The following is a 27,686-nucleotide window of genomic DNA, read 5'->3' as shown; positions in this document are numbered from 1 at the left end:
TACTCAAAAAATCTCCAGCCCAGGCAGCCACCGACTTTAAGCCGTTTCTGGCACACGAGAAGCCCCCAGAGCGCTCTGGAGTTTTCCCACACCAGAAGGTAACGAGGGGCGATAACTCGGCGAAGAGTCATCTCCGGATTTCCCAACGGTGTCTGGATACGGCTCCCTTTGTGGGCTCGACGCCCCAAAGCGGCGACCTCTGCGGTCCTTGAGCAAACAGCCGGGGGAAGGGGGAGCCGCCGCCGCCATCCTCCCCCGCGGGTCCCCGCCGGGGCACGGCGCCGCGCCTCCGCCGCCTCAACAGCGCCACCCAGTGCCTCGCTCCGGCCTGGAAGCCGCGCCTGGAAAGCGGGAAAGCCGCCCTGGAAGCAGAGCGGAGTCACGGGGAGCGAGTGAAAGCGGCCGGCAAGCGGCAATGGGGTGTGCTGCGAGCTGCCGGTGCCCCTGGCTAACCGGGAACCATCGACAGAATTAACACTTCTGATTTATAACGAAACAAGACCAAAAAAATCACCCCAAAACCAAACCCATCCAAAACAACAAAACAAAGCCCAAACCACAATTTTCCAGTTTTTAAATGGCCTAACATGTTTCCCGGCTTGTTTTAATACCGGAGACACGGATATGAATATCAGTGGGAGCTTCCTTGGGTATTTACTACAACAAATCTTCCCGAGAGTGAACGGGTAAAGCAGGATTCAAAGCTGCGAAGTTCATCCATTCATAGACGCAATTCCTTTATTAATAAAAACCAGCAGCAGCAAAAACTGTCCCAGCCGAATAGTGGCTGTGGGAGGGACGAATCCCATACCCCAAGCCCAAGGATGCAGGGAGTGGGGAAGGTGGGGGGTTCCCCCAACTGCGGGGCATGAAGAGGAAACCAGTTGGTGGCAACATATGTGTATTGTAATTCTCTGAAAAAATTTGCAACTTGGCTAATTAAATTCCTGGCGCTGAACTGGTCCTTGGCTGAGATCATGGCAATTGGGAGGGTTGGGTTTTTTTTTTTCCTCCTTACAGGAGTTCCCTCCTTCTTCCCATCCTCCGCCTATTAAAACAAGTCAAGTCTCCCTTGTTAAAAGACCCCATAACGTGGAAGAGGCAGAAAAGCAGCAGCAGCAGCAGGAAAGAAAAAGACGTCTGGAAAATATTACCCGTTTGCTGCTGCTGCTGAGAAACCTCACTGAAACAGTTACTCGGGCAGCAAGGTATCACCAAAGAGACTTTATCTGATGCTGATCTTTCAAACTTTCAGAGGCTGCCTTGCAACTTCTCCAGGCTCCTGGCTAGCTGGGTTTGAAATAAGATCTTCAGCTTCGACCACGAGAAACTAACTCCTAATTTATTATTTCTAACTTTTTTAATTATTATTATTATTATTATTACTATTATTTGGGGAAAAAAATCCCACAACTTTGAGCTAGAAACTGAAGCATTGAAAGACAAATACACGATAATTGTGAAAACACGTGGGAGAAAATGAGTAGGACTGAATAGCCTTACACGATTTTTTTTTATTTGCATTTTTAATTATTTTTTTATTTCTGAGCGTCCTATTAAGTCCCCGAAAAGTGCGATTCGTTCTTTTACCTCAAACTTGGAAACTATTCAGCGGGAGCAACGGTACGTGAGACCACACAGTTGGCTGGAGCCCCTCTATGACCAAAGGACAGAAGGACAAACAAGGTAGGTGATTTATGATTACGCTTCTGTCAGCTCAAGAGCAGAAGACCCCCTCCTCCCATCCCCACTATTCCAGGGAGGAAAGCTAGAACAGATGCCCAAAATACGAGTGGGGCTGGGGGAGGATCTTACCGGCTCCTACGCTACACCTATTTCAGCAATGAATAGAACCGCCGAGAGGATGAATGAGGTTTTCAGCTTCAACCCCTCCTCCGTGTAATCCGTTTAAGACATTGCTGAGCTTCATGATCTGGGGGAAAAAAAAATAACCCAAACTCAAAAAGCCAAAAAAAGCCAACCGCCCCATAAACCCTCTGAAATTAGAATAAAATCGAGCACAGGCTGGGCAGCCGCTCCGCTGATCGCAGCGGGGAAGGCGAGACCTGCTCCGAGCCCAATCCGGCTTCCCTCCGGCCGCCCCTCGCCTCTGCATCCAGGGCCGGGCGGGGACGCGACAGGAGCGGAGGGAGGGCTGGGACTGAGGGAAGGCAGGGAGGCGGCGGGCGTGGGGCTGACGTCCCGCCTCGCACAGACAGCGCTCCGAGCCGCCCGGGCGCCGCGCAGCGCGGGGAGGGAGCGGAGGGAGGGCGGCTTCCCGCGGGAGGGCCGGGAGCCGGGGGCTGTGGGGCGGGGGCCGCCCGGAGCTCCCCGCGCCGGGCCCGCCCCGGCCGAGGGCGGGCGGCCCCGGGGCCGCGGCAGCGCGGGCCGAGGGCAGCGCCGGCACGGCCGGGCCCGGGCGCTGCCGCGGGCGGGGCCCGTGACGTGGCCGCGCGGGGATCCCCGGCCCCGCCCGGTGACGCCGCCGCTCCGCCCCGTTGGCCGCGGCGCCGGGCCGGGGTTCCCCCGCTCCGAGTGCGGCCCGCGGCCGCCGCGGGGCCCGGCGCCTCCTGGCCGGCTGCAGAGCCTCTGTCCCCAGCAGCCCTGCTCGGCACCTCTTGGAGCCGCGGTGCGTGTCTCTCGGACACGGCCGAGAGCAGCCGGTCACAGCCTCGCCACACTCCGTAGCCGTGCTGGCAGAAGGGGGCATTGGCCCTTGTGAGAGAATTTACCCCATTTCCTTGCCGGAGAGGATCCCGTTGTAGTACAACACTCCTAATGGGTGTTGTCCTAGTCTAGAGAAGACGGAGAGGGATCTCATTAATGCATACAAATATCTCAAAGGCGGATGCCAAGAGGTTCGGTGACAGACTCTTTTCGGTGGTGTCCAGCGACAGGATGAGGAGCAATGGCCTTAAACTAAAACACAAAAGTTTCACCTCAACAGGAGGATGAACTTCTTCACGTTGAGGATGGAAGGGCACCAAACAGGCTGCCAGGGAGGTCGTGAAGTGTCCCTCTCTGGAGACATTCCAAACCCACCTGGCCACGTTCTTGTGTCACCTGCTCTAGGTGACCATACCTGGGCAGGGGGGTTGGACTCCATGATCTTCACAGGTCCCCTCTAACCCTAAGGGTTCTGTGATTCTGCAGGGCTGCAGTGACCCCACATCTCTTAGGACACAGCTGCTTCTCCATGTTTTGCTCTGCTTCATAGTCTTCTGCCTTTGGGATCATTTTTCCATTGGCACCCATGCACTTTTTTGAAAGCACACATTGTGTGTAACATGGGTGACTTGAGGGTTCTTCTGAGGACTAGATAAGGGTAATAAATCTTTCTTACCCTGCATCCAAGCATAGAAAAACCTGGGTCAAAGTTTTCCCAGTAGGAAGAGCTGCTCTACTGGATTCAGTGGAGTTTTTCAGGCAAGTTCACTTGGAAACTCAAGGAAAAACTCAAGTCTTCATATTTGTGACATGAAAGCGCATTTGCTCCATTTTTTTGCTATTCAAGATTAGCGTATAGAGCAGCAAAGTATTCCTAACCACCAACCAGAAAACATTTCTAACTATTTCTAGCCACAGTCCAAAATATCTGAGTAGAAACATGATTTACTTCTTGTTTTGTTTCTTGGAGCATTTGTCTGGGGATTTTTTGGTTGGTGTTCTTTTCTTTCTTTTCTTTCTTTTCTTTTTTTTTGGTTAATTTAACAGCTGGTGTATTATTGTGTACATGAGGGTCAAATCCAACCTGCAGCCACAGAATTCTTTCCACATTGGTTACTCAAACCTGTACGAGATTAAATTTGAGCAGTTTAGTAGGAAACATACACTGAACAAATAGGAGATTCTTGATTTGCTGGTCAAAGCCTGTGCACACAGACAGAGTTTGCCATCATCAGTAATCCTGTTCTTTATTTTTAATTTAACTTCAGAGTTAACTTTAGTCTTACGTGACCCTTTCCAGAAGATCAATAGCATAATGAAATCTGGAAGTTATATATAACCAGAAGTACCAGATATGGTAATTGTGTTGTAATAAAGCTGTACAGATGGAGCATAACTTTTCACTTTCCTCTCTGCAGGCTGTAGAATAGAAGAGGGAGTCTGGACAGCTATCTTATGCTTGTAATTAATATCTACCTAGAATCATTTGTACTCCAGTGATGTATGACTTAATTCACCACCAAAGTGAGGCTAATAATGAATCTAAATATTGTCTGAGAAATTGTAAGCCTCAAACACCATGTACTCCCAGAGAGTGTGTATACAGGCCCAGATCCAGTGTGTGTAGCACGCACACCTGCACTCTGACACACTCATGTCATTGAAGCAGCTGCTCTGTGGCAGCCAGTGCTATTATTCTCATTAGTAAGGAAATAGGTATTAAGGCTTAATAAAGATTTCATTCTTCCTTTGGATGTGTGCAAAACAGCCCTTGGTGGCTGTATGCACTTAAAGCTGTGTGGGCTGGCTTTTATGGTGCCCACCTCACTGCTCTCAGGCATCCTGCTGAGTTAGAGTTGCATTGTTTGTTACAGACAAATCCCCACAGACTATAACTTCAGGTGAATATAGGCAAGGAAAATAGCAAGGCATATGTTGGTTTTTGTTGGAATTTTTTGACTAAACCAGTTATTTGGAACTATAGAACAGGTGGATCTCATATAGCACTAAAAAGAGTAACCTAAACCTTATGAAGGGTTTTATAGACCTCCAAAAATTTCCTGCATGATTGTGATTCCCATTTTACAGGTGAGGAAGCTGTGACAGAGAAAGGTGAATTCACTTATCTAAGGTCACCCAACAGGTGAATGACAGCACTAGGAAGCAAATTCAAATTGTCAAGGCCCTGATCCACTCCTAGATTCCCTAATATAAGAAATGCAGTGGTTAAGTACTGACATATCAAACAACCTTCATAAGGGAGGTTAATCTCTACAATAAATTTGTCAAAAATACACCTGCATTTTTACCTCGAGTGTCCCAGAAACAGCATCTTTTCAGAGAAAGATCTTTTTATGCCTTTACTACAGAACTGCAAGATAAATTATCCACTGATTTCCCTCTTCAGAAAAATATCTAAGTGCACACTTATCTTTAATGACACACTTACATGCTTTGCTGAATTCAAAGCCTCAGCACCAAGCTTGATTAGATATTTAAGAATGCAGCTTCCATACAGGCATATAAAAATGAGATGTTTTCATAGGTTTTCTGTGCTCAGCACTTCTGGTTTCCACAAAGGTTCTAGACAAATCTGATCTGCAGATCTCATATGTGAGATTAGTTTGTATTATCAATTTGTTTTCAATGAGGAGGTGCTATTGAAGCTACTGCTACAAGTGTCCTCCCTTCAACGAAATTGCTTGAGTTTCTATTGCATAGCAATAACTAGACACCCATATTGGATTCCTTTTGAATTAAACTAATTGCAAGGTGTACCTCTGGAGGACACTTTTCAGGCTTTTAATCCATTGGGTCCGACTATACTTAGTTCAGAGTAAAGCATAAAAATGTATGGAGGGTGGAGTTAGGTCCTCAGCACCAGGTGTTCCTCTTGGCAGATCTGGTGGTGTGCTATTGCACTATTTGCTGCTGTCTGGAGAGAGGCACAGCTCTTTGTAACCTTTAAAAGTGAAGTGGACTGTGGTGGGTTGACCCTGACCTGCTGCATTGTGCCCTGCCACTGTCCTCCTCAGCAGGATGCAGAAAATGCAGATGCAGAAAATAAGAGAGCAAAATACCTGGTATGCTGAGATAAAGGCAACTTAATAAAGCAAAGGCTGTGTATGAAGTCAAAGAAAAACAAAATATTTATCCTCTACTTCTCATCAGCAGATGATGTTCAGCCACTTCCCAGGAAGTAGGGCTTCAGTACTGAAAAACAAATGTCATAACAAATGCTTCCCCTCCTCCTTTTAGCTTTTTTATCTGAGCAGATGTCATATGGTATGGAATATCCCTTTGGTCGGTTTGGATCAGCTGTCCTGGTTATGTTCACTCCCAGGACCCTGCCCACCCATAGCATATTGGTGTGGGAGAAAATGTTGGAGAAACATCCTGGATGCTGTGGTAGCACTGCTCAGCAGTAGCCAAAACACTGCTGCGTTAGCAACACCTTCCCAGCCACCAATACAAAGCAGAGCACTTGGAGGGCTATGGGGGAAAAATCCATCTCAGCCAGGCCCAGTACAGGGACACAATGAGCACATTTGTGATCAAACTTTTATTACTGCCTACTGTATAGATATTGGCTTTTGCAAATTATGGTTAGGGTTTTTCTAAATGTCTTCAGATGTTTGGAATTAATAAGTGCTAATTCTGTCAAACAACCTTCCAAATCATTACATGTTAGGTGCAAACTTTCTGTGTCTTCCTCTCTTGCTTTTTAATCTTGATCTGAGGAAAAGCTACCCAGAATTACTATGTGCCGATGTTTGAGTGTTGCATGAGAGGGGATTTCTGAGAGAGATGATGTAGTGAGATGCATCCCCTGTGTTATAACCAAACATGACTTCAGTTTGACCTCCATCAGTTTGACTGCTGTGACTGGTTCCATGTCCTGTATCAATAGATGCCAGGCACCACCTGTTTGCTTCATTTGTCCTCACAGCAGCCACACAACAGAGGGAGCAGAACTGAACAGGCTGCAGATAATATTGATATCTTCTGGCACCAGTGCACGTTGGTTTTCTGGATATCTATTTGCCCCTATTCAGTATTAGTAGCAAAATAAGCTTTTTCTTTCTCTTTGCCTCCTGAGTTCATAAAGGGATGAACTATCTTCAGGCCCTGTAACTCTCAGAGATGCATGAAAGCTGATTAATAGCCATGTGGATGAACTTTGCCACAGGATTTTGGAGGAAGAAAAATTGGTACTTTACCATGGAGGTCACCAGTGTTCTTTGCTGAGTAAAGACCCAGATCAAAACAAAACATAAGAACCTGCTGAATTTCAGTCAAGTGTTTAGATCTTATAAAAGTTAGGTCTAGGTACCATAACTACAGTAAATGCTAGCCTAAATATTTTTCAGAATAGAGAAAACTGAAGCATATTTTTCTATGTTCTTCTAATTTGAGATCTAAGGCATTATTCAGTCTGAGAAAGCCGTGTGATCTCTAGTGCTACAGTTAATACCCCAATCATTAGATGTACTGTGCATCAGTCATTCATTAACCTGATGTTTTTCATGAAAGCATTGTTAGAATACTACAACTTTTAGTTATGCCAGTTGTTAATAACAATGCAAATTGACCTTCATCACAAAGGAGAAATATTCTTTTTGTATATATATTTTTCTTTATCAGGATGCCAAGAGACACAATGCCAAACAGTTCACCAGCTGGACTCTGATGTCAAGTTCATTTCTTGGTCATGCTTTTCCATAGGAGTCTCCAAAGAAAGGCACTCCTTGCCTGTTACTGTACAGTCACTACAAGGCACGTACATACTTGGCACTGCTTTGTGAATCAAAATGTGTGACTGAAACAGCAACAGCCTACACAGCATCAGGACTTAACATATGGCTTTCACATTTCAGTTCTACGAGATGGGCTGGTGAGCACTGCTCAGCTCATCCCTGAAAGGAAAGAGCTGAAACATCACCACAACAAATTGCTCAGTCGTAGACTTTGAAGGCTCTTTACGTACACTCACCTTGTGCATGCAAACCTTGGGCCTGCTTGCTGGAGGCTGTGTAAAACTCATAGTGGGCTCAGCTCCACAAGGTTAGGTGAAGGTGCCTGTAAGGGATTTAGGTGCCCAAATTGCAGGATAGAATTATTATATTTCACTGTGTCAGGCCAGGCTGGATACTCATAACAGCACTGTCTGATCTGAAGGTCTCTGAAGCAGCTGCTGCCTAGCCTCAGTATTAATATTTGATTTAGCAGTTCATTTTTGGTCCCAGACTTGTACAAGCATCGTTTCCTTTTAACTTCTTGGCTTAATTCTTGGGTTTGGGTGGAGAGTTTTTGGCTTCTTTGCCATTGTTTGGGCATATTAAATTTGATAAAGATCATTTCTGCTGGGCAAGCTATCAATACCTCATGTTAAATCTTGAGACTATTGAGCAACTTTTTGAGTTCCCCTGAGATTCAGTCAATTAAAAGACTACATATAAATCCCTCAATTGCACATACAAAGGGGAAAGTTTCTTTGATGAAAGCCAGGAATTTAGATCAAAACACTGTGTATTTTCCTAAGGTTGACAGAGAAAGGGAAAAAGAAGTGTTGTTTTATTAACACCAGAAATTAATTTCTTGATCTTAAAAGCCTGGATTTTTGCAATGGAGAGGATCTGTGCTGTAATGACAAAGTCAGAGAGTTTTGGTTTTGTTTTTTTTTTTCCTTTTGTGCAGAAGCACTTCATAGGTAGAACAAAACAATAGCAAATTAATGTAAAAGATGATGACTACAGTATATAGTAATTCAAATGTAGCCACTCCAGATCTTAATGTAAATCCTGTTTATTTCAGCCGTATAATTCTTAATGTAAGCAGAGTTTAGCTTTCCAAATGGGAAAGCAGAGTACAAGTGCACCATTAATGAGATATTTACCTTGATGTTTGTAACATTTTGCATGCTTGAGTGATTAGTAAACACACAAGCTATTTTACTTTGAGGTAATGTAGAGGGGATCCATTACTTAATCTGTTTTCTAAAGCAAGTCTATTTTGGGCACTGAGTTTCAATTCACCTATAGTGGTGGTAAGCATAAGCTGTCTTTTATTAGGCATCTTTATGACCCCTGCCGTGAAAGATTTTCAGACAGGCCAGAACAGGGAGGGTCCCTTTTGCTGGTGGATGATTACAGCACCTGTTACAGCCCAGCCTTAAGTATTCAAGGAAGTCCTAGAGCTAGGGTCTGATTTCTTTAACAGTACCTCCAAATATACATTTAAGAGGCTTCCTCCTGTCTTGAAATTTAAGACCCTAAATAGCCAGTGGAAAAAGACAAAGTCTCTGTAACCTCAAACTTCATGCTTGCCTAGTTTATTTTTATGTTGTAAGTGATTCTGTATTGACTTTTTTGTTCCAAGCCTGTAACTTTTCAGACATATATATAGTTGATGACAGCTATGCTGCTGTGTCTTGGTAGTCATTTTTCAAGGAAGAGTTAAAAACATATATAATGTAAGGAAGTCCTGTTCCAACTTCAACTTTGGCCAACAGATGGTGAAACAAACATGAGCAGCAGATGAGTGAGATGATAAAGCAGCAGGGAAAGCAGCAGGGAAAATATGAATAATAGCAAAAAAACACAAATATTAAATCTATTACTCTGAGAGGACCTAATTCAGCAAAATATTCAAGCATGAGCATTACTGACTTGCAACACACTTGCTGGATTAGCCTTAAATAGACATCATCTGTTTTATGTCCCTCACATAAAATGCATCTATTGACAGAAAATGTTGTCATTAACTTCTTACAATTCTGAGAAAGCTGTTGCATAAAATGGGTAATGTGATTGTCAGAAAAGATATTTAGGTACCAATAGAGTCCACCTGCCTGCCTGCCCATACTGTTTATTTGTTTCGAGAATGTCAGAGCACCCTCCATGCCAGCCAAGCTGCTCCATAGCCCAGAGTTTAGGTTAGAAGATTTTACAGCCAGGTAAGCTAAATATGTAGAAGTGGTCAGAATCAGCTGATGTCCTAGAGAATTTCTGAGTCCAGGGTGGAGTGTTGGCTCTGTTAAATTTATGCATATTTTTGCCACAGACTTAATCTCAGTTAAGCTTTAGCCCCTATACACACATGCTTACGTGTGCATGTATCTATGTGCACAACTATATGAATAATACATTTTTGCAATGGTATTGAGAAGGCCTTTTAAAGCAGATGTCTGATTATATAAATATAAATTATAAATATAGTCAGACATCTGTTTAAAAAAATTATAAATACATTCAGGCATCTGTTTTAAGAATGTCTTTCCAATATTTTTGCAAACATAACTAAGCGACAGAAACAATTCAGGGTGGGATACAGTTGTGACATGGATGGGGGATGAGGAGGGGCTGCCCAGACATTCAGCTGTTCCACTCCCCTGTGACCGTACGAAGTGAATGGTGGCCCAAAAGCCCCTTCTCCAGCCTCCTCAGGATAATATGACAGAGTGTCTTATCCAACCAGCCCAGGCTGCCAAAATATAATTCTGACACAGACAGCACCTTCTGTGAGGACACTGTGAATAGCAGAAATCATCTCTGCTACATCAAGTCTGTTTGGATCGTACTTTACATGGGGGAAGTCCTGCAAAGAGATGTTCAGTTGAGCAAGGGGATGCAGTGAGTCTGTGAGCTAGAAGCTCAGGGTGTATCTGTTGATGCTGAAATCTGTGTTGCAGCCACGTGCACCCCTTATGATGTCTTATATCAGCAGGTGGTGGTTCTTCTAATGGTTTCCCTACTTCTTTGCAGATGTATTGTGAGAGGTTTATATGTATCCTGAGAATACTTGGAACCACACTCTTCGGGGTGTCCCTCCTGCTGGGTATCACCGCTGCTTACATTGTGGGCTACCAGTTCATCCAAACAGACAACTACTACTTCTCCTTTGGACTCTATGGTGCTATCCTGGCATCACATCTCATCATCCAAAGCCTGTTTGCCTACCTAGAGCACAGGAAAATGAAACGGTCGCTAGAGACTCCAATCAAACTGAACAAAACAGTTGCCCTTTGTATTGCTGCCTATCAAGAAGATCCTGACTACTTAAGAAAATGTTTACTTTCTGTAAAAAGATTGACCTACCCTGGAATTAAAGTTGTTATGGTCATTGATGGGAACTCAGAAGATGACGTTTACATGATGGACATTTTCACTGAAATCATGGGTAGGGACAGTTGTGCCACTTATATCTGGAGTAATAATTTCCACGACAAAGGTCCGGGTGAGACAGAGGAGTCTCACAGAGAGAGCATGCAACACGTATCTCAGCTGGTCCTGTCCAACAAAAGTGTTTGCATCATGCAGAAATGGGGTGGAAAAAGAGAAGTAATGTACACAGCATTCAAAGCACTGGGGAGAAGTGTGGATTATGTACAGGTAGGTATTAGAGCACCAGGTCAGTGCCAATTCAAACACACTTTGAAAGAAAGCAGCTTTTGTATATTTTGTGCAGCATGTTAGAGGCCATCCTAGTCCCTGATGAACACAGTGCTCCTTTCAGTCTGTTTGGAAACAGCTTGACCGTTAAAAGGGTATTTTGCTACCTTTTAAAATGCCCAGTCTATCTGTGACTGTTTTAAATTTGTGCACCAGCTACTGGAGAAGTCTGAAATCCTTCCCCTGCCTTCAATACTGCCCCCTCATCCAAATGGTTTTGCTTCAGACAAAGCCAATGACCTCCTGAAAGCCCCATCTCTGCTCCTGTAGGTGAAGGTCCCGGATAAGGCTTTATTTTGTGAGTTTGTTAGCGGCTCTATATACGAGCAGACAGACAGGTATTTGGTCTCTCTAGGGAATATCTTGGAGAAGTGGTGAAGTCTGTAAAAAAGATGGGGATATATTTTAAAGGCTTTGAAAGCCATGTGGAGTATTCAATAAAAGGGTGAAAGAAAATTTCTTCAGCTAAAGCCTGAAGGAGCTTTTGCTTCATCACTTACAGCTGCATTACCTCACTCACTGCAACTTGGCCTTTAAGGCCCTTATGACACACTACTCACTTAAAAATGAATTAGGCTGGGTCCTCTCTCCCTGTTTCCAAAGCAGCAGAGGCACATTTCTTTCCAGCTGCCTTGGATCCCCTGAAAGATTGTCTATGTTTTTGCCTTACTTACATGGATTCCTCACTCCTGCAAACATCACTGCTGACTGTGGGAACGGGGAAAGGGTCATGTGTGGAGGAAGGTGGGTGGGATCAGATACCCTGGCTGGGCACTGAGGACCCTTCCTTAGAAATATAGGCCAAGAAGGCTTATTTGACTAATCCCACTGAATAGAAGATGATTTTCCTAAAGAACCGCCCTCAGTTCTTCCAAGCTTCTCCCACACTCAGAGCATCCAACAGTCTCCTGCAGCGGAGCAGCAGCTCCCCGCGAGGTGCTCTCTTCTGGCTCGGGGCAGCTGCATGGCTGAGCCACATGTGTTTCTGGGGCCTGTGCCCAGCCTTGTGGGTGTGTGTGCACGCTCTGCACAGCACAGCATCCACGTGCAGTGTCCTAGGGACCTGGAGAGGCTGCCAGTAGCTGGGCTGAGAGTAGCGAGTCTTCAGTGCACAGGAGGGGCAGAAACTGAAGAGTGCCAGGAACCGCTCTGTTATTAGAGCTAGGAGAGTAAAGCCAAGATTTAAAACCCATCCTCCACCACTTCCCAAACTGAAACTGATTTATTCTTTCAAAACAATGGGCTTAAGCTCTCCATTGTCTGTGCTTTGGTTTTGTGCTGTGAGGAACTATGATGGGATAAAAATGCTGATTTTCTTTATTAGCATGGGTTTATAATCACACAGACATACCAGATTGCAGAGAAAGAAGGCAGAGAGAAAGCAGATTCATTGCAAGTTTTCCTCCCTCAGTTCAGCTCTTGTATTTTTCAGGGAACCTGGAAAAAGTGTTTCTATTTCAACACTCAGCATCAATTCAGAAAATAGAAGAGATATTTCTGTTCAGTTAACACTCCAGACCTGGCTCAGAAGGTCTAATGAATTTGTCAGAGACTGTAGTGCTGCTGTGAGCAATCTGCAGTAGTGACTGATGCCACAGTCACATCTACAGTCACATCTGTAGTAGAAATGCAGCCCCTTGGTGGCCTTGGCTACTACAGAATCATTAAAAAAATGCAGCTAAAATATGGCTCTGCTTTATGAATTAATAAATGTTGAGATATTTCAAATGGTCCTTTGGGGAGACCCAGCATAAATTACTTTAAACAAGCCCTATATTTCAAGGGCTAAGCAATCTGCATCAATGATTAAGCACTTTTAAAAGTGGTCAGTCAGCACTACTGCCCATCCTCAAAACTGTAGGCCTTACAGTTCTTAGAAGATACCGTGGAATTATGAACAGGCAATCATAAACAGTCAGACCAGTGCACATAATGAGCTGTTACTCAGGAGGTGTCTCATTAAGTACTGCTAACTGCTGTGAAGGCTTGTTTCCATCCTAGAAGAGTTTATGAGTGCGCAAGTAATCAGGTGGAGGAGTTAAACTGGCAGGTATTATCATTTGTGAGGTAACCAGGGCTTCATCTGGGCTTGATGGATGTGCCTGTGTGGACAGTCCAGTGCAGTTTGAACTCTGAGCAGCTTGGATAAACTATCACTCCCTATAGCAAGTAAAAGAACAGCTCCCTTAAGGTCAGTTGTCCCTTTCATGTAACTCTGTGACCCAAAGCAGTGATGTTTGGGTCACTCGGCCCTTATGTGGAAAGATGGCAAATTGTCTCTTGGGCTGTCCTGGGCACACCCTGGCTAGGCAGGTGTCAGTGTTTATTTGGGCTTCTAAGTGTCTGTGTTTCTCTGGGTGTGTCCTCTGTTCACCTGCAAAAACCTCATCCAGATGGAAAATGATGGCTTGTTAGACTTGTCCCAGAAACCCAGACATACCCACTGTGCTGGCATGCTCAGGACATATGATGGTGTTTTGTTAAAAAATCCAGTGTTTTCACTGGATTCCTATCTCTAATATATTAGTGATGTGGCTCATGGGCAGGCCTTTCTGCCATAGGTAAATACATCTAATGGGGCGGGAGCTGCTCAAGTGGCAGATGCTGGAGGGAAAGCAGAGGGCCTGGGCAGCTGATGGTGGCAGCTGATCCCAGCCCACCACTCATGGTCACAAGAAATGACATGCCTGTCACTGCCTGAGCACCCTGGGAATTCAGCAAACTACAGCTTCCCTGTGCAAAGCACTCAGCAACAGGTTTGTCTAGAGAGACCCAAGTAAAAGTATAGGCATTGTTTTCCCTCTTCACTAGAATTGTTCTGCTCCCTTTCTATCACCCAGTGCTGCCTCTGATGACAGCTTTCCACTATAGCTGGAGTCAGGCCTTGGCCAGGTTACAAAGATGCTGTGGGATGAGGCCATTGAGGAGGGGAGAGAGATGCATCAAGTCAGTGGGAGCTGGAGATGCTTGTGGCTTTTCTCCTGATGGAGATATGAGAGCTTTCATCACCTTTCTCCTCTTGGCCCACTCTGAGTGAGCACAGAGGAGAGTATGTTGGCAGAGTCCCAGCTGCATCCCAAACTATGCAGTCCAACTATCCTGGGTAACCTCTCCTCTTGAGTCTGGTCCAGAGCAAAGCCCCAGTGCTCTCCTCCCACTTGACAGAGCAGATGGAAAGGTTACCTCTCCCCTGGAGTGAGAGGGCTTAGGTTGAATTGAAAGTTTGCATGAAAGGACACCAAAATTAGGATACCCATTACAAAGCCTCAGCAGAATCTGTCTTAATATGCTGTTTAGGCGGAGCTGCTGACTTGCTCCTACTGACCCCGTCTGAAGTCACAGGAATGCAATGTGGGGACAAACTGGAGGCAGTACGAGAATTTGTAGGGTGGGATTCAGCCAGTCAGAGGGGTGTTTCTGGGACAGTCTCTGCTCCAGTTCCTGGGTGTCTGTGAAATGAGTTCACACATGATGTGGCCAGTTCTTTCAGCTGCAGCAACTGCAACAAGGAGACACCCTCTTGTTTTAAACAGGCTGCAGCCCCAGTCATTCTCCTCAGAGCGAACGAAAGCAATGCCAGCTGTCTCACAGACCAGCCAGCCTGTCTGAGCCCTCCTCCTACTCTCCAGGGGAAAGCCAATTTCCTAATGTACACAGTGTTTAGTTGACTAGGAGTGTTTGTGTAGCTGAAATGCCTTGTGTGTCATTTACTTCTGCCTTGGTCTTTTGGAGTACTGAACTTCGGGTCTCACGCCTTCTGGCCTTACATATCTTTTTATAAGAATGCCACAGAAAGATAGCAAATAATTTCTCTACATCAAATGTCAAATCCCTGCACTACTAATAACACATCATGCATCTAAAATTAAAAATGAATTTGTTCTGGAATATAAGATACATATTTTACATGAATGGCTAAACCCTTCTGTGAGTGAAAGAATGATTAGGTTTTCTTCCCAGACTCCTACTTGATTTTTTTCTTTTTAATAACAAGTGCCTGGGATTTAACTCCTCGCTCTTTCCCTCATATGGCAGTGGGAAACATTTGACCAGGGTGCTCTAACTGTATGCCTGATGCAGCGAAATTCTATGTCAGAGCACAACAGGAATCTGCTGCACACCCACAAACACCATCTTATTCTGCAGTTCCCCGTATCTTATTCGAAGAAGCCAGTCCAGTGTGCCAGTAAAACAAATGGAGCTGATACAGAGGATTGTTTGTGTGCACAGCCTTAACAAGCTCTGTGTTTTCTGCAGCACTATGCCTTGCTGCCTGGTACAAGTGACCTTTAACAGAAATATCAGTGCAGACTTCAAAGTCAGATTTAACTGCGTTCAGGAGAATATGCATTTAGAGTCATTATAATCACTTGCATGATTTTTATGTTCTTCTGTACTGTACTCCTTAACCCATTTTTGTTCTTGTTTTTTCTTACTTGTAGGTCTGTGATTCAGATACAATGCTTGATCCAGCCTCATCAGTGGAGATGGTAAAAGTTTTAGAAGAAGATCCAATGGTTGGAGGAGTTGGAGGCGATGTGCAGGTGAGTACAACAATTTTCAGATTAACAGAGGTGTTTCAGCAACTATTTGCATTGCAACAGATTCCTCCGCCTAAAATAGCATTAAATGTAATTTATGTGTATATACTATATGCATATATATGATATGTGATGCCATTAGATGCTCTTATCATACCTTGACCTTTTTGTCCATTGAATGGAAACTCTTCTTGGATGTGAGCACTGTATGGTTTTAACATCCCTAGCAAGCAAACAATATTCTGCCCCAATATGTGAAAAGGGGGGCACTGGCATTGTCAGGATTGTTGTGGCATCTTTGAGTCTCTGGGTATATCTGCTTGATCAAGGTACCAAAGAAAAGCTATAGGGGGGCAGGAAATTGAGAACAGGTGTCCCATAGCCATGTCCAACAACCTCAAGCACTTCAATTACATTACTACTGGCAGCCAAGATTGTTAGAAGTAAAAAGTAATTTTGAAACACTCTGCACTGTGCACTCTGTGTGTTACTGGGTTTCCCACCTCTGTCAAGCAGTGCAATAGAAAACTTCCAAGTCAGACCAGCTCCATTTGTGTTAGGATTTTCAGCATTACTGAGTTTGGCTGATTGCTACAGCAAAAGTCTGGTGGTACCTTTTGACACAACTCCTGCTGCAATTTATAAAGAGAAATGTGTGTGAATATTTCAGTTAGCTTTAAGATCAGTCCCCTGTACTCAGTTGGGCTTTTTATGTGAGACAGAGGAGAAAGAGCTATGTAAATGAGCAAGAACTTGCCAATGAATGCCCAAGTAGTCAGAAGTATTTCAGGCATGTGGCTCATAACTCCAGAAACTAGGATTCCCACAGAAACCTGAATAGCTTTGGAGCTCTAGACTGACCACAAACCAGGCGACACAGCCTATGCATGTGAAATTCCAGGCAAGTGTGAGTACAGGTGAAGGGAGGCAGTACAGGTTCAGCTGTGACAGTGAAGGTTCACAAGCATCTCCATTAGGAAAGACGTGTGTCCTCTGTGAGGAAAGGTGACAGAATGAAGGCTTTGGGCTTTTTTTTTCCCCAGTTCATTTTCCAGCATATTCCCAGCAAGCCCTGCTGCTTCTAATATGTTCTGGAATTAAAACTGACAGAAATTAGGACCATCAGAGCAAAAGACTATCTTTTTCTAGTTGCAGGGCAATGCTTTATAGTTGTAGAAGGCCAAAGATCCACACACTTCCTTGTCACATCCTCTGGCACAAGGTGTGTGTTGAGAACCTGGATGTGAAGCCACAGGCTTGCACGTCTGCTTGCGCTCATGCATCCGCTGAGTGTTCAGACTGGATGTGCAGCTGGGCTGTGCAGAAGAGAAAGACTGAGACATTTGTGTGGGCCTGAGGAAGGCTCTACTGGAGTATCACCACATGTCTTGGGACAAGGTAACAGGCTGGTACTGCAGAGACAGAACAGGTTGCTCCTCACAGGAATGCTAGATACAGTGACACAGTTCAAGGTTAAACCTCTAAGGCCAGACTTGTGATACCAAAAATGTAGGACAAAGACCATGTGCTCTGCTTTTCTCATGCTCTAGCATAGTTTTAGGAGGGCTGGAAGGAGTCCTGTGAGCCCCAAAGATGTGTACAGGCAGGAAAGCAGCAGGAGGCCATGAACTCACCAGCTCCTCTTGGTAAAATCTAAATCCAGCAGGTCTAACTGGGGGCAAAAGGGAAGGAAAAATGGACAGAAAATAAGGAAATTTCATTGTGGAGCATAGGAAACGTTGCAAGGAAAAAAAGAACCTCTCAGTGAAAACGGACGTTTGAAGGTTTCATCTCACCCTTCCTGTCAATGTCCTGGCTGAAATGTTTGTGTAGGTCCTGGGTTTGCCATGAGCTGAACACGGGAGTGAGGTTCCCACCACAATTCATCTAATGGTGCTCTAGTCTCAGCAAATTCCTTATTGATCCAATGTGCACATTTTCTGTTTTAAGAGCTCATCTAAAAGGAAACCTTTTTTTTTTGTATTTTGCAGATTTTGAACAAATACGATTCCTGGATCTCCTTTCTGAGCAGTGTGAGATACTGGATGGCATTTAACATTGAAAGAGCCTGTCAGTCCTACTTTGGCTGTGTACAGTGCATCAGTGGACCTCTGGGAATGTACAGAAACTCTTTACTCCATGAATTTGTGGAAGATTGGTACAATCAAGAGTTTATGGGCTCCCAGTGCAGCTTTGGAGATGACAGGCATCTAACTAACAGAGTGCTAAGTCTGGGCTATGCAACAAAATACACAGCTAGATCCAAGTGCCTTACGGAAACACCGATAGAGTATCTCAGGTGGCTGAATCAGCAGACCCGCTGGAGTAAATCCTACTTTAGAGAGTGGCTTTATAATGCCATGTGGTTCCACAAGCACCATTTGTGGATGACCTATGAAGCTGTAATCACTGGATTCTTTCCTTTCTTCCTTATTGCCACAGTCATTCAGCTCTTCTACAGGGGAAAAATCTGGAACATTCTCCTCTTCCTGTTGACAGTTCAGTTAGTTGGCCTGATAAAGTCTTCCTTTGCCAGCTTCCTTAGGGGCAACATTGTCATGGTTTTCATGTCACTCTACTCAGTGTTGTACATGTCAAGTTTACTGCCAGCAAAGATGTTTGCAATTGCCACGATAAACAAAGCAGGGTGGGGCACGTCAGGAAGGAAAACCATTGTAGTTAATTTTATAGGACTCATTCCAGTCTCCATTTGGTTTACAATCCTCCTAGGTGGCGTAATTTTCACTATTTACAAGGAATCAAAAAAGCCATTTTCTGAGTCAAAACAGACAGTTCTCATCATTGGCACAATACTCTATGCATGTTACTGGGTTTTGCTTTTGACTTTGTACATGGTTCTTATCAACAAATGTGGCAGGCGGAAGAAAGAGCAACAACACTACGACATGGTGCTAGACGTATGATGTTTCCATGGGAAGTTACCCAGAGTTGTAAAGCAACCCAACGACCTTGTAGTATCTGTGGCATCAGACATATGTTGCCAAGGGAAATGGATCACTGCTGCTGGGAATAGGACACTTATATTCCTCTGGGTTCATTTTCATCCTGCCAAAGTAAGGAAAACAAAAAAAGGAAAAAAACAACAAAAAAAGTTTTTTTGTTTCCAAGGGGGGAAGGACACAAACCACACAGTTACGACCTGTTCACAAGAAAAGGGGAAAACTTCTGTGTTTATGCACTTTTTAAAATTGTGCATATGCCTGACAGTGTTACGTTCTATATACCTCACTGGTCATGCTTATGTGTGTGGACAGAAAGAAAGAGAGTTTGGAGAATCAAGAAAAGGACTGTACAACCCCTTGCAACCTAATTTATGAACTTCTCTTTTTTATAGTTCTGTTTATAGGAAGGGTCTTTTGTTTTAGGCTGCCAAATGTAATGCCAAAGGTAAATTTTAAGAGGCCATTGGCTGAGCTGTATTTTTATATTATTGTATTATTTGTGTGTGTGTATTTTTAAGCCAACTTTTTTTTTAAATCACATATTTTATATTTTACTATCTGCCAAAAAAAGCTGCCTCCCCAACATTTTGTTCTTTAGCCTTTTTAAATATATTTGGGCCCAAAAAAAAAATCATACATTCTCCCCCCAAATTTCTGCTGAAATGATATTGTTCACAACAGAAAGAATAAAAAGTCTCTCTGCATTTTTGCAACTAATGAATGGTTATTTCTGTGAAAAAGCATTTAAATGTGCTCTTTTAAGACATTTCTTAGGAAAGGCCCGAAATTTTCAGGTTTTGCATACAAACACATTTGTGCATAAAAAAAGGCCAAAGGGGTAGATATGTGCAATTTGGGGTTTTTGTTTTGATAACATTTTAAAAGGGAAATTTGCTTCTCTGCTGAGAACTTAAATCCCTGGCATGCAAAATGAACCACAAAGCAAGGCAGGCCTCCATGCCACTGGAAAAGACATTGCTATGGAAAGCTTCCCACTGATTTTATATAGGACCTGAGCAGTCAAAAACTTCTGACTTGGAAAAATCTTGGGCACATGAAACTGCTATTGAATTCACTGATGGTCCTAGTTGTCCATAATCTGCTAGTACCAAGCAAACAGTTCAGGTTTTTATTAAAAAAAAAAATAAATAAACAGGGAAGAAAAAACTTACCAACACTTTCAAAATGTGTGTGTTGTACTATAAAACTTCCGCAGAGTCCTTCATACAGTTTACAGAAAATAAGCACATCCCCTTCTCTGACATCCAGTGTAATACAGACCCCAGTACTGAGCCCAATAATTTGTTTTTGACTACAGCATATCTACCAGAAAAGAAGCCAATTTTTATCAGAAAACATCAAGCCTTAGCAAATGCATCACTTCCTTGGTGCCTAATAATCAGTCCTGGACATTTATTTTGGACCATAGTTTTGAGAAATAATATTCAGGACTAAATTCTGCAGTCCTTCACCAGCCAAAGGAATGTGGCATCGAGCCCTAATATACTTTATAAAGAGCAACAGAAAGACCAGCTGCCCTTCTTAGATTCTGGTATTAAAAGCACTGTGGTAAAGCAGAAATCGGCATATGATGCTTAAAGAACTTAGAAGCATTTTCAGCTTCTCTTTTTTATGCAGACATGAATAGATTCTGCTGTAGAATGAACTGCACACACACTACCTTATTGTCTGATTATCTTGAGGTACATGATTGCTTGAAAGTCATACTAATGTTATGTTAATGATTGGAGAGTTGATTCATGTTGATTACAAAATAGAACAGTATTAAAAAAAAAGCAAGAGAAACAGTAAAAATCAAAAAAACTTGACTATGCCTTTTAACTATTTATGATGTAAGTTAAAGCTTGGGTTAACATTCAAATGTCAAATAAATCTTCTCATTCTATAAAAAGATTGAATTAATTGCCTGTATTTATTCTAGCAATTATTCAATGTATTTCCAATATAGGTTGTATAGTATAATTGTTACTTTCATAAATAAAATATTTTTGATAAGATTATGACTAATTCATGGTATTTCTCACCAGCACTTTTACTCTGAAGCCATAAATTTGCACAGTTTGAAGGCTGTTGTTCTAATGTCACCAGCCTGATTTCCAAGAGGGAATTTGCCATGGAGCACCTGTGGAGTGCAGTGCGTGCCAGAGGTGGCTGAGGCTGGTCCCTGCTCTGAGAGGCAGTGCAGGGCATAGGCAGTGCTCTGCCAGCAGCTGCTAGATCAATTCAGTCAAAACACTTCCTTCCCTTTTTCCTCAGCTTCCTGATTTACAAAACAGGAATAGCAATCCAACTTCCTTTTGGGAAGCACTTTGAAGTTTATGGCCAAAGTACTTTAGTACATTACATAGGAGCTGATGTTTTCCAGCCCTCCTGTCCACTGGAAATTATCACCCTGCACAGCTTGGGAAGCAGAGGAGGACATGGCCTTCTCCTGCTCCTCATCAGTGCTGTTTGTCAAGCCCCCTTTGCCCTGGCACAGCTGAAGTGCAGCTGTATATTTTGTGCCACTGAAGTTTATGGGCAGCAGCCACTGCTGCAGGGACACAGGGGGCAAAGTGAAGTCTCACACAGGCTTGCCACAGGTCAGTGACTTAGGAGACGGCTTTCTCAGCCCTCGGTGCTTGTTACCCTATGTCTGTACTGTGCCCAGTACTGAGCTCCCCAGGACAGGGACATCATTCATAAACTGCAGTAAGTTCAGTCCAGGTTGGTTTGGACTGGAATGATGTCTGAGACACCTGGGCTGGTTGGGCGGTGTAGGAATGTGCTCCCTATGGACAGAGTGATAGAACTATCCTCTATCCCCCCAAAAAGGAAAGAGCTCAGAAGTTTTTCTACCTTGATTAGGTGAAAAGCCACTTCATAGGACCTTGGGAATTTCACCTCAAGTTTAAGGATAGTTAATTGGACAAGAGCTAAAAAGTCCTGCCTGGGCCATTTAGTAGAAAAAGAAGAGAACAAAGAAGCTAATCTCTTTTGTGAGGTGTTTTACCAGGAGCACGGACCTGTGCACCTGGCTCGGTTTTTCTGTTTGTTATTTTGCCTTTTATTAAACCTTTTTCATTTTAAACACTGCAGCAGAAGCCTCTTGCTCATTTATGCCTCCCAAGAGAAGCTGAGCTATCTTGGGTGTATTATGTTTGAGTGTTGAGAGCTTATTAGACCTGGCTCGAAAACCCTGATAAACACAATAGGGCTGGACAAGGGATGGCTTTGGCAGGAGGACCCTAAGGTCACATCCAATACCTTCAGGGATGGACCCTAAGGTCACATCCAATACCTTCAGGGAGGTTTCCAAGAAAATGGTTCCAGGCTCTTCATAGTGCTGCTTGGTTTGATGACGAAAGACTCCAAGTTGAAAGGGGAGAAGTTCAAGGTTCAGAGTTTGGCCTGGATATGAATAGGGACTTTTTCCCCATGAAGACATCTAAGCAGGTTGCCAGGACAGTGCATCCTCCCTCCATCCTGAGGGAGTTTCAAGACTAAATTAGGTAAAGTCCTGAGATGCCTGGTCTGACCCTGGAGCTGCCCCTACTTAAAGCTAGGTGTTGGGGTAGAGATGTGAACTCTCTTGTCATCCTTTCTGAAGCAGGTGCTGACAGCTCCACCTGCACAGAGGATCATTCTGTCTCTGTTCCAAACACATCCATCCTGAACCCAGGCACAAATAGCTCAGCAGCAGCTGGTACTGAGTACCCAAAGAATCAGAGCCCTTCTGGTGACTGGGTCACTCTCCTCAATGTGTTTGTGGCCGCTTATAAAATGGTTTCAGCAGAAAAATAGAGTATGATACAGTTCTAATTGAAAGTGTTCTCAAACAAATTAAGATTTTTAATAACATTTCCTGGTTTTCATTAATAGTAAATATATCTTTGAGATCTCTGTCAAAAGAAGAAAACATGTTAAAAGAAATATTCTTGGTCTGTTTTGAACATTTTTAAAAACACTGATTTTTTTTTAGTCACCTCTGATAGACAGATGGTGCTGAAAAAAGTCCCACAAATTATGAATTCTACATAAATGTTTAAAAAATCCATTTCAAAAAAAATGCCAAGAATTGGCAATATCTCAAGTTATAAATCATTTCCATAGTAGACTAATTTGGGTTTGGGAGCATCTGTTTGCAGAGACCAGGTGTGATGCAAAACCTACAATAATCAGAGGTGCAGCAAGAAGGAAGGACCCCTCCTCTTCTGTCTGCTAATAAGCTTCATTTTGGCCAAGAATCAGGTTTCTTTCAATGGGAAATGCATGAATATTTAGCAGAACTTTTCTAGGAGGCAGAAAAATTCTTGTCAGACACATGCTGCCAAATATGTCCTGATGCACAAGCTGTTGTGAATCTGTCTATTAAAAAATTAGGTCTGAATTTGTTTCTTAGCAAGAGTTTGGATGGTAAAGAGGAGACAAAGCTACTGAAAGTTGTTGATGAGATTTGGTATTACTGAGGCTTTGTTGCAAATGCCACTTTTCTCTGGAGTTAACACAATTATTTTAAATAAAGTACATTTTTTCCCCAAATTTTATTTAGCCTAAATTTGCCACTTCAGCTTTGTTTTGAATGGATGGATGGATGGATGGATGGATGGATGGATGGATGGATGGATGGATGGATGGTGCCCCACAAATTGTTTCTGCTTCTTCCAGCTATGGAAGAAGCATGTTATACTCTTTAGAATAAATATTATAGTTTCTATAATATTTGTCTTGGCCAAATAAATCCAACTTATTCTCCTAAAATAGCACTAAGATTTCTATAACTTACCAAACTGCCTAGAGGAAAATAACCCTGTAGTTACATTGTCACTAAATAAAGGAGAGATCCAGGCCATCTTTCTCTGCTTTGGTACATAATACTCTACTGTTCAAGTGTAAATACAGCCTGTGGCATGTTTTTGTCATAGGCCAGAGAGTCCTGCCCCAGAAAATGCTGGGCACGGGTGGCATTGATACATAGGGCAGGAACTAGCCTGGTCTGGGAGACTGTAGAGTTTAGGTGTGAACCCCATCATCAGAAGATAACCTGATTGGCAAGAGTCCTGGCTTTTTTTTTTTTACTAGATTAAATACAAGCCATCACTACCCAATGAGAAGCAAAAGGCAAGTCAGCTCACATGTTTACCTGACATCATGTGGGATCTTATTCTCTCAAGAGATCCTTCGATGTCACTCAGTTCTGCAGTTTTCACACTTTTCTTTTTTCCACACATTTTCTAAGTCCTTTGGTCATGTGCAGGAAGCAAGAAAAATCACTAACTGGGGTCTGGGACCCATTGGATTAATAGTTCCATTGCTTCTTTTGCAGCATCCCTGCTGGGCTGACTGTCTTCTAGCACTTCAGTTTGTTCCAGTTGGACACACTCTGTAGAAATTATATGGTTATGACAGGACCTTCTTTTGGCTACTTCTCACAAATATCAGTGAGAACAGGAAGCATTAAGAGCTTGCTCATGATCAGTGCTGCTTTATAATAATGTGTCTGACATTATCAGACACATTAGAAATTACAAAATCCACAGAAAGAGCATGTGAAAGAGTGACAGCTAGCAAGTGAATCACAGGGAATTATATTTTATAAGTTACTCTGCCCATATAATTATTTATTTCATAGCATTTATGAGTAAAAGTAGCACTTCTTTCTATGTCTTCACCCTACAGCACTCTGTGGACATACTGCTAGATGGAACACTTCGTCATGAAGAACTGAGAAGAATGTGGCTGAAAATAGATCAAGCTTGCTCTAAATTAATTATGAGGTTGTGGCCTGTATCTGCTTCCCAAAATTGTTCTTAAGTTTTCCATAGTGATTCTTCTAATGAATGTAGCTTATAGGCTGAACCCATCCAGAGTTGATGCTGCAGATGCCAGTGAATTCTGTCTGTGCTCAGTCTTCACTGCCTTCCTAAGAGCTGGTCCTGACCTGGATTCTCTCACCATCTGTAATACCTGGATAATCATGACAGCACTGTGAGATATATTAGGAGATAGCTCAGCATTGAAAGTCTGTGAAGATTATAGATGAGGGCTCCTCTTTAGGGAAAGGAAATATTTGATAACAGAGATATAGAAGAAGAAATGCACAGTACACAAAATGCTTTTTTCAGGCTTATACTGTAGATAAATAGACCTTTTTCCCTAAAAATGACTGTTGCTGTTCACTGCCTATGGAGGGAGGCTCAGTGGCAAGCTCAGATCATGATTCATAGTTTAATTCAGGTTTGAGGGGTTTCAGGAGATCATCTAGTCCAACATTTTGCTCAAAGTAGGGACAGCTCTGAAATTAAAGCAACCAAACAGAAGAGTTTATCCCACAGTTAGCACAGTCTTTCCCTATATGCTGACTTTTGTAGATGCTCAGATTTGGTCAAATGTGTAAAAACATATGCACTCTGAAAGCCTTGTCTACACAAGAAAGTGTGATGTAACCAAAATCTTTGTGATTTTACTTGTTGTAGTCCAAGTGTTATTATATTTGGGTTGATTTGATTTATGTTTCTTGGGAAATTATGCTCACAATTGTAAAATTGAAACTTCTGTTTACTAGCTTGTACAAAGAAAACTTTACTTAAACTGTGGTAATAAATTGGTCTCATCAAACTGGCAGGAAAACATGACACTTTTATATTAGCCTATGCCAGATCAGTCTCACATGATTTACCATAAGATAAGCCAAGTGAATTTATAGCACGTTTTTTCCATAAGGTCTGCCCTGGGCAAATCCTTGCCCTGCAGTAAGCATGAGGTAGCTTAAGCCTGCAGTGTCAGAGTCATTAGTTATATTGCATTGGCCACAGGGCATGAGAGGAAAGGTGGACAGATAATGTATGATAATTATGGCAGCTAAACTCATGCCCTAGGCTATTCAAAGCTTTTAGATGTATATGTACCTTAAACTGCCAGGACTGCTTTCTAGGTAAGCCAGGGGCCAGTGCCCTGTGCTCACAAAGACACATGGGACTTGTGAAGTGAATTGTGACATGAATGACCAAAATTTCAGCCTGGTTATTTAAACTGTTGGAAAACTCCATTAAGAATGTGTTTTCAGAATAAGGACGATTTCAGTTTGATTTAGTAACACCTCCTCTTCTCCATATATTTTTTTCTTTCAGGTAGAGCTTTAAGGCAGTTTACCTCTTGCACATTGGAAGTGCGACCAAAATGTGCTCACATGATCACAATTGTAGGATATAGGGTTGCCCTCCTGCAGGCACTGGAGAACATGCTGAAGATACCACCTGCTGCAGAGCAAATAAAGCTGAGGTAGTGGCAGGTGAGCCTCTGGACATGCCTCTGCACAGGCAGGAAACGAAATACCTGCCTCCCACTGCCCACTTAGCTCAGGGTGAGCAAGCAGCAGGCTGCTGACTGCATTATGCCCCTCTGAGGCACCTCCAGCATGACAGATGCATAGGCTGCATGTATGTTGTACCCATGGTAGAACAGAACATGCTGTACGTGCAGCAAACCCATCTTAGCCAGGAACCACAGAAGCTGGGTGTGCAAGTAAGACATCTGGTCCTGGCAGCAGAGGAGGGAGAAGGGATTTCATCATGGAAAAAAGCATAAATAAGCTGTAAATAAGCTAAGTCACTGCATAGCACATCCCTTTGTGGCCAGATGAGCATTACTGTGGCTGCTCTGCCACAGTGTTCTGGCATTGGCATATAAGTGTGTTACCATAGGGGGAAAAGAGTGTGAACCTGCAGTGCCTTGTGCTGGGTGCAGCTGTCACAGTGCATGGTCCTCTTGGCCCACTGGAAGCAGTTTACTCTTTTCCTGACACACTGCTTTATACATACTGCAAGATGTCAGCATGATCACAGGCAGCTGCCAGACCCATAATTTCAAATTTTAAAATTATTGGTCTTTAATTCTAGTAATTAATTATTTGATGGTCATTTGGCTTAACAGAATTCTAGTTCTAAAACACATCCTGTAATCAACTGGATTCATCCCATGGAGAATGAATCACCTGCCCACTCCCAGCAGGGGGTACTTCCCCGGCAGCCTGACAGATCTCACATGGGTGTCTTTACCTGTTGGGGAGGCCTCTATTGTCCTCAGCTGCCAGCTCGGTCCCTCTCTTGCTTTGTCACTGCTCTGATTGCTACTTATGTTCTTAATTAAATTAAATGAGTGTGAGGTTCTGGCCAAATTAATCATGGCTGGGAATCAACATTCACATTTCTCCTGCAGCTTTGAAGTCTGTCTAATCTCTCCCATTCTCACTATAGTATCTGAGATGTGATGAGGGCTTTGTAAGTACACAGACAGATTGCAAAGTTAATGGGTACATATGGGTGTTTTTTCTCAGCCATTATTCTCTCTGTAATTGTGGTGGAAAGAATCTGTCAGCAGAAATGCACTCCTCAGTAATACATTGCTGTAGCATGTTGGTAAATGTTGGGGAGAGTGCTGGTCTCTGCAAGTGTGTTCTGCACACGTGATAGATCACTCCATACCCTTTGTTTGTTTTGGTTTTTTAAAACAACTAACCAGTGAAAAAGTAGTTTGGAAATATATCTGGCATTGACTTCAGCTTGCCAAGAACTGTGGAAAGTTTTCTGATCAACCCAGTGTTGAAATAAAAGAAAAACCTTATTATCCTTGTGGGTTTCTTCCTGTGAATTTTGGGTCATACTCTATGCGCTAACAAGCAAAGCCCCGGGAAACTCAACATCATTGCATGGGACACCTGTATCCTTTTGTTTTCCAGCCACTTCCTCAAATCTAATTTGCTACTTCTCTATTTCAATCAGCACAGCCAGGCAGGTATAAAGCTAAAGTCTTAACCACCCATAGCAGTTACACATGTTTCATAAGATTAGGCAGGAAACACTTCATAAATTCCAGTAGTTAACATTTGTTCTAATTGAATTGCTCCTGAAGCTTGAATGGAACTGGTATTTCTCTGCTCTGAAGGTTGCTTTTCCCAAAAAACAGCTGCATAACAACAAACAGATGTTTTCCAAGGGAGATAAGGCCCCATTTCCAGTATTGGTTAAGTGTGATGTCTCTGTTTTGTACATTTATCATGCATTTCT

General features: G+C 43.1%; 1 protein-coding gene across 1 annotated transcript; it reads left to right on the top strand.

Moving 5' to 3' along the window:
• Positions 1–606: 606 nt before the first annotated feature.
• Positions 607–20,633, top strand: HAS2 (hyaluronan synthase 2). The gene is made up of 4 exons (XM_038129336.1): positions 607–1,686; positions 10,431–11,057; positions 15,560–15,661; positions 17,650–20,633. Exons 2-4 carry the CDS (start codon positions 10,431–10,433, stop codon positions 18,580–18,582), a joined length of 1,662 nt encoding a protein of 553 aa, XP_037985264.1. The 5' UTR covers positions 607–1,686; the 3' UTR covers positions 18,583–20,633.
• The last annotated feature ends 7,053 nt before the right edge of the window (positions 20,634–27,686 follow it).

The sequence above is a fragment of the Motacilla alba genome, chromosome 2 (genome assembly GCF_015832195.1).
Source record: "Motacilla alba alba isolate MOTALB_02 chromosome 2, Motacilla_alba_V1.0_pri, whole genome shotgun sequence".
Taxonomy (NCBI): Eukaryota; Metazoa; Chordata; class Aves; order Passeriformes; family Motacillidae; genus Motacilla; species Motacilla alba.
Note: the sequence above shows the minus strand (reverse complement) of the source record. Positions and strands in the feature narration are given on the sequence as shown.

Coding starts and splice junctions, on each gene's coding strand:
- HAS2 (XM_038129336.1), top strand. CDS start 10,431: ATGTATTGTGAGAGGTTTATATGTATCCTGAGAATACTTGGAACCACA. Junction 11,058..15,559: donor GAAGTGTGGATTATGTACAG/GTAGGTATTAGA, acceptor TCTTACTTGTAG/GTCTGTGATTCAGATACAAT. Junction 15,662..17,649: donor GAGTTGGAGGCGATGTGCAG/GTGAGTACAACA, acceptor TGTATTTTGCAG/ATTTTGAACAAATACGATTC.